This window comes from Phaethon aethereus (genome assembly GCF_964289735.1).
Source record: "Phaethon aethereus genome assembly, chromosome: 4".
Classification (NCBI taxonomy): Eukaryota; Metazoa; Chordata; class Aves; order Phaethontiformes; family Phaethontidae; genus Phaethon; species Phaethon aethereus.
In genome coordinates, this window is record NC_138578.1 from 41,391,827 (window position 1) to 41,405,007 (window position 13,181).

The 13,181-nt window shown below is 38.4% G+C and overlaps 1 protein-coding gene across 2 annotated transcripts in view; it reads left to right on the forward strand.

Annotated features, from left to right (window-relative positions):
* TLL1 (tolloid like 1) overlaps positions 1-11,704 on the forward strand; it is a 136,107-nt gene extending 124,403 nt beyond the window's left edge. For both annotated transcript variants that reach the window (XM_081999576.1, XM_081999575.1), the window contains 3 exons: positions 4,355-4,568; positions 9,849-10,099; positions 11,401-11,704. In XM_081999576.1, the coding sequence (XP_081855702.1) occupies positions 4,355-4,568; positions 9,849-10,099; positions 11,401-11,535 (600 nt within the window). In that variant the 3' untranslated portion in view covers positions 11,536-11,704. The remainder of the gene's footprint in view (positions 1-4,354; positions 4,569-9,848; positions 10,100-11,400) is intronic.
* The last annotated feature ends 1,477 nt before the right edge of the window (positions 11,705-13,181 follow it).

The window sequence follows — 13,181 nt, forward strand, 5'->3', positions numbered from 1 at the left end:
ACTAAACTTTACTACAAGTTTTCAGCCCAGAGGTAAGCTGTTTTAAAAACCTGCTGACTCCTGTCCATTCCTGACCAACTGGTGCTACTCAATATCATAAAGCTGTGAATTTAAGTTTGTGTTGATTGTAAATACTCTGGACAGCAAAGGACAGGAGGAATACTTCTCTCCTGTCAGACTTCACTATGTCATTGTTGCAATTCATAAAATTTGCACAGACTTTTGACAAATGTGGCAGAGGACATTTATGCAAAATCCAATATATAGAATAAGCAAAACTAGAAGTTATGAAGAGTCCTCTCTACACACCTTTTGCATTTCTGTTCTGTACTTTTCAAGGAGGAAAAGAAGATACAGAAAACAAGAATCTGGACTTCTCATTTAAAAGTGGCTCCAAATTTTAACATAAGTAGAAGAGCAGCCTGAGTGGAGTGACCTTTGTGTCCAGCTGGCTGAGGTCAGTGCTGGTGGCTGAAGGCAGGCTAGCAGAGCTCAGGGAGCTTTGCAAATCTACTGAGGTTGTGTAGCCTCTGTATGAAGCTGAAGGCACAGACCTGCCCAGGGCGCTTTTCTGCTTTGAGATCAGCCCCAGAGTTCCTTCAGCCAAAGTACTCAGGGGCAGCCACAACAAAAGCTGGCTTTACGTATTCTAAAATCTGATAAATTGATTTAAGTGTTTTAGAGCAAATAAATAAACTTGAGAGATATCTCTTCTTCAGAGAGGTAGAAGCAATAGCCAATACTGATGCAGGGATGAAAGGGATATTGTCATCTCATAACTGCTGACCTTAGCCAAAACCGTAACCCCTGCTACTGGTGCTGATGCGGGATCATCGTGCATTGATCCCTGCTCACCAGAAGTAAAGTGATTAAACTGTTTGGGGGGTTATGAGGGTGGTGGAAAATGAGTGGTGTGCATGCTCTGTCCATTCAAAGGGTGAAAAATAGGTTTGTGATTCAGGTTGCCTTCTTACTGCCACTTCTGAGCAAGCATTCTTCATCCTGGCTGAATAAACCAAAGTCAGCCAGGCATGGGCATGTTACTGTAAAAGCTTTTTCAGTACTTTTAACCTAGCAGGCAAAATTCCAGCATTCAGATTTCTTCAGTGAAATATCACATGGTCTGTTTTAAAAGAAAATATTTTTAAATTTGGGTTTGCTGATGAAATTGGGAAAACTAGACAGAATTTTACTCAATAGAATTTTCAAAAATACTTCCATGATTTAGACTCTGAAATCCACTTTTCTGTGCAAGCCAGTAGGGTCAGTCTACAAAATTCTGTGTGTATAATATTTTTGAAGTCTGTCTAGTACAGCAAGATGCCCTATCAATAATATTAATACCATACTTCTTCTATAGATAAATATTTTTTGTTGGACTTTCACGCTATATTTAAGTTTACTGCTCACAGCTTACTTAGCCAGATTGAACAAGGAGAGAATTGATTTCTTCATGGTAACAAACCACATGAATTGTGAGGTTGTGCTTCTTTTTTGAGAGGGGTGTGTGTACAGAAACTAATCTTCTGTTGTGATTGCTCTCACTCTGATAATCATTGAAAAGTCTCTTCCTGAAAAGGCTAAAGCTACATATTCAGTGTAATTAAGCAGCCTATGAAAAAATGGATATGCACTTCAGAATTTTTAAATGAAATGTGTAGATAAAGATGGCTTTGAAAATGTATGTAGCAGAGAGAGCGATTTTAATAAGCTAATCAGCCGGATGTTTATAAGAGACAGACTTAAGTGTCCCATTCAGGCATCTATCCCTAAGTGCCACCAATGTATCTACTGAGTTGAGTGCTATAGATAGAAAAGGCTGGCTGTTGAGAAGCTATATGTAACATTTCTGAATACCATTCCCACTAATTGAGACAATCAAAATGGGGACTGTAGTCATGATGGGGTAGGTATTCAAATGTATTTGTCCGAGGTAGATGGAGTGTGATTTAATTATACTACCAACTTTATTAAATCATATGTGAACTCTGTTGACAGCAAGTATTCAGTCATGTTCAACTTTAAGGAAAATTTGTGTCAGTTCTCTTCTTCCAAACCTGCTCTTAGTCCACTGCTGGGAGCTGACTGCTTTTTAAAAAAATGAAGAACATCTCCGGGTGTTTTGAAATACTAGGTATTTTGAGCTTTTGAAGGACTTAAGATTTGCTTTTCTTTTAAAAAACAAATTCCTTTGATTCTCTTTGTAATTGCTAGAATCAACAGCTAGACTCACAACAGATTTAGGACTTCTTTCTGTTCTTCTTTGTGGGACCCAGTATAACATGTACTGTCCCCTTGCAGGCATAGGAATCCCAGTGATAAGTGAAATATTAAAAAGAATAGGTGTGTCTTACAGCTTATGGTGAGAAGTGGTTCCTAGAGAGTGAGCTTTTTGTACTGCTGGGAAAACAAAACTGATACAATTTTTCTCTAAAAGAAAACTAAGTTTTGCAGGCTGCTCTTGGATCACGTCTATTGCTCCCATTGATTCCAAGTTGGCTTGACTCAATTCTATATTTAACTAACTCCCTTACAGTTAGTGTCTCAGCTTTCTGTCTTTTTTTTTTTAATCCATCAAATTTTATTTGGGTTTAAATGACAACACGTACTTGGCATCATAAAAGTAGGATGGCTGACTACAATATAAGAGCAGCAGGAGGGACTGCTGTACAGCTGTTTTCACTGCCTCTGCAGTTTCATTCCCTTAATAAAACCCGCAAACTTTCCTGTGAAATGAACTTCCACTGCATCATGCAACTCTTCACTTTTCACAAAACAAAAGTGTTCTGAATATTCCAGTTCTTTGGGCAAAAGACTTTGCATTAGCTCCTTATATTTCCTTTTAGTCAGCTGTTAATATAAATTACCATCATGTTTACTGGCTGGATTCAGTAGATCAGATTTGCTTTCGTGTACCGGGTAGAATGCTCAGGATTTGACAGTTCAGTTTTATTCCTTTTAATTATTCTTTCTTAATCCTTTTGTAGGGTTGGTTTGTTTGTTTGTTTTCTTTTCATAAACAGTCAGCTATGTGACTACTCCTGGGAGCATTTATACTTAGTGCTTTTATGCTATTTTGTTGAACAAAACACATTTTGAATTTCACCTTAAATTGTAGGTTATTTCTGAAAATTCACAAAGATGTGTACGTATACTCCTTTCTCAGTGTTTATGGGAAAGGAAATTACCAGATTTTAAACTTCAGGTTACTTGTTGAAATTTAGCCCTGGTCAAAAATCCTATGTGAAATCACTTAGATGTTCTCTTGAAATAAATTTGTTGGTAACAGTCCAGTCTTGGAAGACACTCTTCCATATTTGAAAAGCAGGTATTAGCTGCCTGTGTTTCAACAGTTTCTGTAGGGTGTGGCATACACCTTTTGGAAAAGCCTTTGGTGGGACACTCTGAGTTTGAGAAATCTAAATTCCAAACGTTTTTAAAAGTAAGTTGGCCAGGCTCTGCTCCAAAGGACTTACAATTTACAATTTTGAATTGTAAAGACCCTTACAAGCTGCCATGAGACCTGAGAGAGACTGAGAATCCCTATGAGCTCAGAAACTAAGACAAATGTTTTGAAGTGTAGAAGAAACATCACAGATTTGTAATAAAGTAAAGTTTGTGATCCCCAGTTTGTGTTCAAACTATGGCAGCAATTTGAATTTTCTGGGGAGAGCTGAGGACAGCAAGAGTCTGCTGAAGTTTTTTAATAAACAGTCAACACTGTTTTGTTGTTTTTCACGATGATTTCTCTAGCAAAAATGTGATCTTAGCATGAATGGTGCAGTCTGAAATATTTAGTGTTGTAATAACAAAAAATAGATCTCTAGATAGTAGATTAGAAAATATAACTTCCATGCATAACCATTCATGTGGAAAGGTCAATCTCAAAGGCTTTAGCTGCAGTGTGAGGTAAATTTGAATTAAAAGAGGGGGATGCATTATGTTCTGCAGATGTTTCAATCAATCCCCAACTGTCTGAGGAAGCAATAATTTCCAGCTTTTTGCTGTTTTGAATGTTCTGTGAAATTTGGAATAATCCTAGAAACGGTGCAAGTTCAACAGAAAGGCCATAGTATCGTAGATTTAATATTCTGTTATGGATATTCATTGGCTATAAAGATTCTAGTCCCTTTCTATCTGAAAGATGATGCCTTCTTAAAATTCACTGCCTTAATTGTTATTCCATTTTCTCAAAATCAGTACATTATTCAAAGCTACAGGCTTATAGGGGCAGTAATGCTGAATCTGTCATCTTAACAGCATCTACTTTGTATTCTGAAACATACGAACAGTACATATGTACCATGTAAGTACAGTACTACGTTGAGTCATTTTGCTTTTTTTATTTCTCCAGACCTTCAATGAATTTGAGATAGAGCAACATCAAGAATGTGCTTATGACCACTTGGAAGTATTTGATGGTGACAGCGAAAAATCGCCAATTCTGGGACGCTTATGTGGCAATAAGATACCAGAACCTCTTACTGCTACTGGCAACAAAATGTTTCTCCGCTTTATTTCTGATGCATCAGTTCAAAGAAAAGGCTTCCAAGCAACGCACTCTACAGGTCAGAAAATCAGGATGTGTTTTACTAATAACTTCCTCTTTGTTCGTTAGTGGAAGATATTCAGGCATTTCTTTTACAAGAATGGGTTGAGTTAGCAGATTACACAACATTACAACTAAATCTAATGAAACTTTAAGAACAGTAGGAAAGGTCTGACAAAGTATTCTCTGGTATTTTAGTCATGTCTCTACCTGTCTCTCGTAGGTAAGCGATTTGAATATTTTGACACAAAATCAAATAAAAAGAAGATATCGGCATAGAGAGTCTAAGAGATATTTCTTAAGGTTCATGCTGTTACCTAAAAGATTCAATAGCTTTTCATTGTATTTGTAATGGCAATACTTCACTGAGGCATGTGGTGCACCTCTGTTACTCTCCTGTTCTAACTTTAAACAAAAGTGTGGGTTTTGTGAGAACAACTATTACTTTCCTGTAGAGCTGAAAAGGACAGACAAGCCAAAAAAAAAAAAAAAAAAAAGGAAAAAACAATACTGAAGACTTGCTTAAGACCTTAAGAATATAATCTCTTTCAAATTTACAACTTAATGTATTTCTTTGGCAGAAATCACTGAAGCTGAAAATAGTTTTTTGCAGTTGCATTAATAGATTTCTTGGGGTAGTTTCATAGTGTGTCCGTTATTTCCCTGAGGTTGCTTGGCTTACAGTGGCCCCTAGTGCTGAATCTCTGAACTTCCACTGCTTGCTGTAAGGGGAGGGGTTTGGGATTGGTTTTGGTGGGGGTTTTTTTGTTGTTGTTGTCGTCGTCTTCAGCTATAATGTCTACCTTTACTTTCCAGATTTCACTCTTACTCATTCACTATTTGGAAATAAATGTTAAATGCAGAAAATAATTATAAATATCTGTGCTAGTAAGTAACGTTTACACACAGGTAATAGTTATTAATAGAAGATAATAATCAGAGTGATTAGTCACTGTTAATACCATTTGATGCTACCCAGAGTATTCATCAGGTTGATGCCTAGTGCTCAGCTAACAAATCCTGATACTTAAATGTTAACGTTTTCTCTTTTTTTTCCTTCTGCTTTTTTAAGAATAATTCTAAAACTTTATTAATTAATTTTGCTTTCAGAGAAAGACAGTAGGCAACCGTATGTGAACTATTCACTCTCCGTGATCTGGGCCTGGAAAGCAAAAGGTTTAGCTACCTGTAATTCAGTTTGTTTTTCTTGTGGAAAATCCTCATTTACAAACATGCCATTTGTTACCACAGTAATCCCTCCCCTTAGATGGAAAATTAGATAGAAATTGTAATACTCATTTTTAAATTACCTCAGGGTAAATAGTTAAAGGTCAGAACTCTTGTTAGAAACAGGTGTTGTAAAATTTATTCTTTCAATTTGCGGAACTGGAGCAGTCACTGTGTGAAAGAAGTTCAAATGTATACTCCCGAACTTATAAAGATTGCTAGTTATGTTATGACTTGCTGGAATTTCCCTCATATCTGCTGAGTTTTATGTGCCTCAATTGTAAAAACTTTCTTAGCATGTATAATAGCACTTTTCTGAGAAACTTTGAAGAATAAAATCTGCCCAGTTTTTAAGAATGCTGTAAAAATTATAAAGTTTGCCACCTTAGCAGAGGACATTTATTTCTGTCAGCTGCTGTTGCACAAACACCTCGCTAAGTTGAACAGCGCGTCCCCAGCGAGTGCTTTGAGCTTGCGTTTGCATGAGGGTGAACTCGGATCTTACAGCCTTTTCCTGCAGTCTTGAGCCAAACACAGGTGCTCCGGGGGAATTTCACCTCCGTGCTTCGGGCACGCGTGTGAATGAATAGATATCTAACAAGTGTATAGACAGTGGGTTCTATTCCTTATTTTTTCTAGCAAATAATAATTGACGGTATGCAATGCAAGTGGGCAAAGTTGCCCTCAATCCTGCATAGCTGTGCAGACAGACAGGGATGGCTGAGGAACCTGCTGCCTTTGCTTCTGACCGCGGGGCACAACTCGCTCAGCAGAAGGACCTGTGTAACAGAACAGCAGTGAAAGAGCAATTTGATCGTATGCCCAGAGGTGTCTGTGCTGTTGTATTCCTGGCATCTTCACGGCTTAATGGCCTCTTATTCTAGCAGGTCCTGATGACGATGTTGGTTTCCCTTCTGTGACACTTTTTGGCTTGAAACACTATCCAAATTCCAAATTGCCATTGAATAGCTCAGGAAACAGGATAAAACGGTAGCATCGGGGCAATAAAGTTTAAAAAAATACATTTGATGGAAAGGCTTACTTGGGTGGAGCAGAACTTATAAAATGCCGCTTTTAAAGTGCGGCACAGTTTTAGGAAGAGGTTCTGTTATGTTTTTCACCTCAGAGAAGGCATAACCTATCCAGAAGGAATTTATAAAAATCCTCCTGACAGAACGTTAAACATCACTGCTCAGGGAGTGATTCGGTTGCCCCTAACACGGACATGTAGCTCCCTTCTGGCTGGCCTCATTTGTGGTGCCTGGCCTCCAGCCGCTGCTGCAGGAGGTTGCAGGTCTGCTCTAGGTCCCGTTCCCATCTGTTAACCCTGGGAGGATGTCCCTGACAAATTTGGGCAACTCGGGCGTCACTCAGTTTAGGCTCCAGTGTCGCTTCCACAATGACTATGATAATTCAGTACGGCAATGCTGTATCAAACTCATAAACTTGTTTCACTAGTTCAGGTAGTGTGGATTTAAACTTTTTCCCACGTGTCCAGCTTGTTAAACAGTCAAGAGACTACTGCGTGTTTTGCTCTTACGTTTGTAAGAAGCCTGAAAGCCCCTTGAAAGGTCAGGAAACAGGAAAGGGGTTTTGTTCCTTAGCGGATCTAGAAAAAAGCCTTTCACCTAAAGCTGTCAGACCAACAGCATTTTACAAGTCAGACATATTTCTTTACAGTTAGACGTGTACATCGTCTCCACAGCAGAGCAGGCATGGCCGCACAGCGGTGGTCAGGGCGGCTAGCTTAGTTCTGACGTCAGGGCGGCTAGCTTAGTTCTGACGTCAGGGCGGCTAGCTTAGTTCTGACGTCAGGGCTGAGCAAGCGCTGCTCTGCGTGGCGCCGCTCTCTTTGTGCGGACCTGCCACGGCCCGTCTCACACGCCCGAATACGGCGCCGCGTTCTGCTGGCTGGGTGCGTGTCGCATTTTGAAACTATGACTTAGTTCTTAAGAAATTGAAGATCTGACTTGTAATTTCTAAAATCGATACTTTATCCTAAAATGTAAGGCTATAATCCGTGGGATTATAGTGCAGGAAAGGGAACTGCCATTTTCTGTAGTTGCTAGTATGGCTGCAGCTTTTCTTTAAGCTCCTATCCACTATAACAAGCAGAGGGAAACAAGGCAGACAGTTCATTAAACATTTTCTCCCTAGCAGCTGTTCTGTGTCTGAAGCAGGGAGTTGTTCTTACTGTTGGCAACAGCCCAGTTAAAAAAAAAAAAAAAAAAAAAAAAAAAAAAAGCAAATGAAATCAAGTATAGGGAAAAAAAGAGTGGGGGAAAAAAAAAACCAATGAGAAATAACTGTATGAACTACCTCGTCTGACAAACTTTCTTTATTATGTGCTCTTATCTATTCTTTAAAAGCAAAAAAAAAAAATTGAAATTTGAGACTGAGCAACAGATCATGCATAATGGTTTACTTACATAAATCGTATTTCCTACTTACTTACTTTATATTTCCTGCTTTGATTCCTTCCTTTTCTTATTAAGAAAAAACACCACATTTTAAAAAATAAGGATTTGCTCATTACTATCATTAATTCCCAGCTGAAGTGTGACTCCTCACAATGTAATGTCACAACTGGTGATGTTTAGTGTGGGTGGAGTCCATGACACTGTCAAATGGAAATTATCTTTTCACCAAAGCTTAGAAATGTTTAAAACTTGCAATTTGTTTCAGGTTATTATAAAATGATACATTTATAATACCGATGTTTGAACAAAACACAGGTAGAATTATCTGTTCATTTATTTATAAAAATCGAATCTAAACTTGTGAATCTCGGGTTTTGGTTCAAGCTCATTTGCACTTGGTGTTTTTATGGGTGCTATAAGGGAAGGATTGTTCTTGATGAGAAACTAGAACACAATGATGTTGTTTTCATTGAAATCTTTGTAGTTGTAAAGAAAAAAACCCTCCACCTATCTCTTGGAAACGTAATAAACAATGCATTTTTTTCTTTTAAGTACGATTTTCCGTCTGTTATTAGTTGCATTGTAATAGAACTTTTAATTGTCAAATGCATAACACCTGTATGTTTAAGTTACTGTAGAAGCTGAATTCACTGCCTATTTAGGACAGAATACTAGTTTTAACTATAGCTGATGAAAATACTTAGGATAAAGTACTAGTTGCTGGTTGTTGTTTTGGAGGTTTGTGGGTTTTTTTTGTTCACTGCATTTTCAGCAGTTTCTGTTCTCCTTGAGCAAATTGGCTGAAGAACAGCTTATTGGACTATACAGTAAAGCTCATTCATATTTAAATTATGAACTTTTTGAGCAGTTCTAAACAAGCTGTAAAGCAACACATACATTTTACTACTGTATACAAGTAGAGTTTTATACTGGAAGTATTGCTTTGGCACAGGGCAAGGATCTCCAGCTAAGGACTTGCCTCAAGAGTAAACTTTCAGGTACGAGACTTTCTCTGGTAGTAGCAGCTTTCTCCTTGCCATGATCTGTGGCAGAGAAAGACTTGTTCACGTCCATGAACTATACAGCAAACAACCTAGCAAGCTCGGCAGTGGTGTTTAGTATCGAGCTGGCTCTTCAGGAACCACATGTTGGTTAAAGCTGACACTCCTAGGAAAGATGAGACTTTTGCACTTGATCGCTAACTACATGTGTGCTAGAGCTGATCCTCCCCTGCCACTTGCTAACGGTGTCATTAACCCATGTGGAAAGGCTGTCAACACTGAAATGTGGATGCCCCACTTAAAGGACTTGCCGTGCTGGCCACAGGCACCTCTCAAATGCCTACCTGAAGAATGTCCTACCTCTCAAACCACATTTCTTACAAATTGGGTGTTCCCTGCCTTCTGGTCTTTCACTTGAAAATTATGAAATATGCTCAAGTTTCTGTAGTTATAAAACAGAATTTATATAGGGAAAACTCAGAATGATGGATATGTATTCATACTGGGTAGTACTTCACTCTACACCTTGTTTGATTGACCTGCTTGTGGCATAAAAATGCACTCAGCCTGAATAAGGCTGGGCACCTATGGAAAGAAAATGCTAATCTGCTGAATAAGCTTCTTAGTCCTTATTTTTTTTCCTCTGTTTAGAGTGTGGTGGTAGGCTGAAAGCCGAAACAAAGCCCAAAGATCTGTACTCGCATGCTCAGTTTGGCGATAACAACTATCCGGTTCAGGCGGACTGCGACTGGCTCCTGGTGGCAGAGCGCGGCTATCGAGTCCAGTTAATGTTTCAGACTTTTGAGGTTGAAGAAGAGGCAGACTGTGGTTACGATTATGTGGAGCTCTTTGATGGTCATGACAAGACAGCTGTGAGACTTGGTCGTTTTTGTGGATCTGGGGTAAGTAACCAGGTACCAAACTTTTTCTTTCCATCTCCACAACAAAAAGCATAAGAAGACAGGGCAGAGGAAGGAAGGATCAGGAAGAAAGGAGGTTCAGTTACTACACCTTATAATGAAGATGCTACATCATCATCTTCAGTTTTGTTTTCTTTTTTTTTAAATACAAATTTGCTGGCTTGTAGTATGAGCATTCCCTTGAAATACTTTCAACAATATATATTCTTATCTAGTTTTTGACCAAAGTATTGTAATGTTATGTTAAGCTTTAGGTAGCTGGCAGCGGAGTGTTTATCAGCACCCAAAAAAAAGTTAGTAGCTTTATCCCTTACAGGGAGAGAAATGCACCAGCTTTGAAAATTATTATATTAATATTCTTTCAATTTGAATGAAGACACCACATTTTACTGGGGGAGAGATGCTTGGGATGCATTTATAAAATGCACACCTACTACTTACATCTGATTTTAGGAAAGCAAGTGCTCCTAAACTGTACAATTAACATAGGCCTTAAGAAAGCCCTGTTATCCCATAGGCATCTCTGACGCATTTAAAATGTGAGACATGGAGGAAATTGGCCAGGTGACATCCTGAAAAGGATGTATCCTACTTGTCCCTTTAGACTTCCATTATTCTGTTGTCTGCCTGCCTTGTGAAAGCTGGTGCAGTGACCCCACAAGTCCTTACCAATTCTTTATATGTGTGCAAATGCAAGCACGCTTTCATACATACACTCTTTGCCTAATAGTTACTGGAGTCTGTTGTTTATGTAAAATTAGAATATTGTGTATGGTCCTGCCCAGTCACTTACGTGACTCCAGGAGAACTATAGAAGATACCTGGGAAAGACAAAAGAATGAGGATCTTAATTTTCTTTGTCTCATAAGAAAAGATTGCAGAAATACTCTGTGTAAATTGGAGATTTAGATTGTGTGAAAATATGCTTTTCAGATGCAGAGCTCAAGACTGAAAGAGTGTACATTAATACGAAAGCAAAAAGTTATAATAGATAATTTCAAAACTTCTGCCAGCAGACAAAAATTCAAACATCACAATTTAAGCTGACCTCCAGCTTTTATCAGTTCAGGTTGTCACTTCCTCAGTCTGCCTCAAATTGAGAGCTGAATGAGGTAGAAGTATTCTGTCTGATGATGTCAGGTGGCACTGTGTGAGACCCAGTGGAATTATACTACGAGGTATAACAGGAAAAGAGAAATACCTGTAAGGAAAAAAAAAAGCGAATGAAAGGGATAAATACACAGTGTGGACAAATAATTTAATTGTTTATTCATTTATTTTAGCCACCGGAAGAAATCTATTCAGCAGGTGAAGCTCTTTTACTTCACTTTCATACTGATGATACAATCAACAAGAAAGGATTTCATATACGATACAGAAGTATAAAATATCCAGATAGTGTGCGCACCAAAAAATAACACAAGAACCTCTATGCCAGAAAAGGAAAGTGAGAAAGAAAGAACGCACAGTGGAAAGGAAGGTGTGTCTTTTTTTTAAACTGAAGTTATTAGCACAAATGTTTTATATAAGTTCAGTTGAAATAACGACTTATAAGACCAGAGACTGAAATAAAATAAAAAAAATAAATCACCTATCTCGGTGGAATAGTCAAGAAGATGATGTGCTGGCTCCATACTTGACTGTCTCTGCAAAGCTTGTGAAGGACTTGGTATGCAGGGAGAATATAAAAGCTTTTGTTCATGGTTTGACATTTGTTACAGATGCGTGCAGATTCAATCAGTTGAATTCGGGGGAAGTGACCCTGCAGACCGTTCTTCCTTCTGACAATTGTATGGTGTCCAGGAAGAAAAAAAGCTTTCAGGTCACACACTCAAAATACTGTCCTTATATCTAGTTGCTTTGACTTTGTATCCTGCATACGCCGTGTACAAGGACTTGAAAGACGATATGAAATGGGAAGGTCTTCCTGCATTGTTCTGTATTTTTTACAAATTCATCTGTCATATCAGGTTATCAGTGTTTTGAAACTGGAAAATCCTACTTCTGAAACATAACTGATCTTCAGAGTATTTTGTTTTCTAATGACTGAGAAGTCTGAACTGTTACATCAGTCATCACTAGTTAACCAATTACTAGTTGACTGAATTTGAACAGTGTAAGCATCTGAAAATGTTTGGTTTACTGGGTAAGTAAGCTATCTCTGATGATGTGCTCTTATTTTGCACTGAACGTAGAAAGAGACTGAGATGAAAGCCTGTCCCAAATCAAAATCTGTATCCATGAGAAACAGAAATAGTCAAGGATCAGCTGAAACTCCTACTGAATTTGTTTTCAGCAGCTCATTTGGAACCACTACCAAGCTTTATTTCTCTGGACGACTTTGTGAATGAGCTAATTGTCTGGTTTAGCTACTCAGACGTGAAGCTGCAGTAGTATCCAAGAGGGATGTTTCCAAAAGAGTTTTTTTTCTGGGAGTAAAAGTATCTGTGATGGCGAAAAAAGCAAAACAAAACAGACCCAGGATTTGTTTGTTATCAAGAGTGAATTCCTATGGTGCTATTCCATGAACATTAAGAACAAAAACAAACCAAGAAGTTTTAGACTTTTGAGCCAACAGCTTGCAGATCATGAATGTCTCACTACGCCTGGCTGCATCTGGAGAAGGAAGGCTTTACTGCTCCAAGGGAGAGTGGGTTGCAACGGCAGCGCTGGTCCTGTGGAACAACTACTACTATTGCCTTAGAATCCTCGCACACGGTCAGACAGATCTTCCTGTAGATAGACCTCTAATTTGATAAATAATTCGACGACTTGGACATCTTAGCATAAGCTAACAAAAGGATCTTCAAGCCCCATCTGCAGAGCGAGATCATCTGCTGTAAATACAGTGACCTGCTTTTGATGTAGAGATATGTTACGTTTAGAACTGAGATATTCTATGTGCTTTAGGCCATACATGGCTTTAGTCATAATGTATATGCATTATGTAAGTATTGTATGAATGAGTGCTCCAGGGGAGTGAGAGGTATTGTATGCGTGAAAACTGAATTGTTTCTTTATGTGCCAAGTTCTATCAGGACCCTGTTCGACTGTAGCAACTTTT